At 59.8% G+C, this 1,835-nt stretch overlaps 1 protein-coding gene across 1 annotated transcript in view; it reads right to left on the bottom strand.

Moving 5' to 3' along the window:
- CELSR2 (cadherin EGF LAG seven-pass G-type receptor 2) overlaps positions 1 to 1,835 on the bottom strand; it is a 29,293-nt gene that overhangs the window by 23,885 nt on the left and 3,573 nt on the right. The window contains exon 2 of the mRNA XM_017858764.1: positions 1,026 to 1,789. Coding sequence (XP_017714253.1) covers positions 1,026 to 1,789 — 764 coding nt within the window. The remainder of the gene's footprint in view (positions 1 to 1,025; positions 1,790 to 1,835) is intronic.

Below are 1,835 nucleotides of genomic sequence, written 5' to 3'. Positions count from 1 at the left end.
CTCCTCCAACTCTCCTCCCCAGTCCTGCTGTCCAGGGAGTCTGTAGGCTGAGCGCTTGGCCAAGCAGCAGGAATGCCCCAGCCTGGGATCCCGCCAGGCTCCCACGCCCTGGGACTCTGTTCTGTCCTCAGATCAGGTGCCTTGGGGTCTCTGCCCTCAAAGCCCACCAGTCCCCTGGCCTGTCCTGGTCCCTACACTCCATTCCTGGAGCTTGGCCTGGTCACAGCCAGCAGGAAAGGAAGGCCTGGCACCCTAAGAACAGCCCATGGGGTGGCAAGGGGCCCAAAAGGCCTCAGCTTGCCCCCCAGCTTCATTGCAGCCCCTCCTCCAAGCCAGACCCGAACCACAGACTCTGAAAGTGGGGTCTGTTTGGACAGACAATGAGCTCTAGCCTAACTTCCTGTGGGAGCTCTGAAGGGGAGCCAGGCCAGGCTCTTTCTGCCTGGAGGGAAAAGAATGCGCTAGACAAAGTCCATGTCAGCCGATTCTACAGCTCAGCCAGGAGGCAAAAGGGGCCAGAAGAGGACTGCAGGGTCCTGACCCCTGGATAGCGGCAGCCCTGTGCTCCCATGATCCCCATTTCTGCCAAAGGCTGTATGAGACTGCAGGAATATCTTGATGGGGTGAAGGGGCCCTGGCCTCGCCTCCTCTCCTGTGCCACAATCCTCTACCCTTCCCCAGCTCTCCTGGTCCCCAGGCTTCCACGCGCCTTTTTTCACAATTCTTGGCAGCCATAGCTGGGGCAGGCTCACAACACTTCCCCGACCACGTCACAACTGGTAGACAGTGGGGGCAGCCAACCGAAGCAGCCCAGCCCAGCCTGGCGGAAGGCGGGGCCTGCACCAGCCGCCGGGATTCCTGGGGCTTCTTCCCAAGCTGGCTCTTGCCCCCTCCCGCTCTGTGCCAGGCACTGGGCAGGGAGGTGGGTCTGTAGCTGCTTCCTGGATCGTGCCCTACCTCCAGTGGCTGCCCAGACCCTCCCCGTGAGCTACCCCCACCCCAGCCCCACCTGGACCCTTCCTTACCTGACACCAGCACGCTCATGATGGCCTCCAGAGGCCGGTTGTTGTCCAGTGCGCGGCTCAGCTTCAGCTCGCCCGTGGAGGCATTGAGCAGGACCAGGCTGAGTTCATTTCCCCGCTCAAAGCTGTAAGTCAGACTATCTGAGATATCAGGGTCATGGGCAGGTACTCGGCCAATGGCACCCCCAGGGAAGCTGCTTGAGCGGTTGGTGACATAGTTGTTGAAAAGGATCTCAAAGTTGCCCAGCACTGGTGGGTTGTCATTGCGGTCAAGGAGGCGGACGTGGACTGTAGCCCGGCTCACCAGAGGAGCTGACGTGGCCTGGATGACCAGGACGTACTCAGGCTGGTCCTCATAGTCTAAGTCTACCAGGGCTGTCAGCTCCCCAGAGAAGATGTCCAGCTGGAAGACCTCGGGGATGTTGCCCTCCACAATCTGGTACATAATCTGGGCATTAGTGCCTTCATCGGGGTCAGTGGCTGTGACCCGGGCCACGGCCAGCCCAATGGGGCTGTTCTCTTCCACAAACACATCAAACTCATCCTGCTCAAAGACAGGGGGATTGTCATTCACATCCAGCACAGTGACTGTCACTTCCATGGGCGTGCGGGCTGGGGGCATCCCCTTGTCCACTGCATATGCCCGCAAGACATACTGGGCCACGTTCTCTCGATCCAGCCTCCGCAGCGTTCGCACGATGCCTGACGTGGACTCGACAATAAAGTCACCGTCTCCATCGTCGCCTCCTTGGAAAGTGTAGAAGACCCTGCCATTAAGTCCAGAATCACGATCAGTGGCAGAGATCTGCAGGA

The sequence above is a fragment of the Rhinopithecus bieti genome, unplaced genomic scaffold (genome assembly GCF_001698545.2).
Source record: "Rhinopithecus bieti isolate Rb0 unplaced genomic scaffold, ASM169854v2 scaffold_48884, whole genome shotgun sequence".
NCBI classification, from domain to species: domain Eukaryota; kingdom Metazoa; phylum Chordata; class Mammalia; order Primates; family Cercopithecidae; genus Rhinopithecus; species Rhinopithecus bieti.
This window is presented reverse-complemented; position numbering and strand designations above follow the sequence as displayed.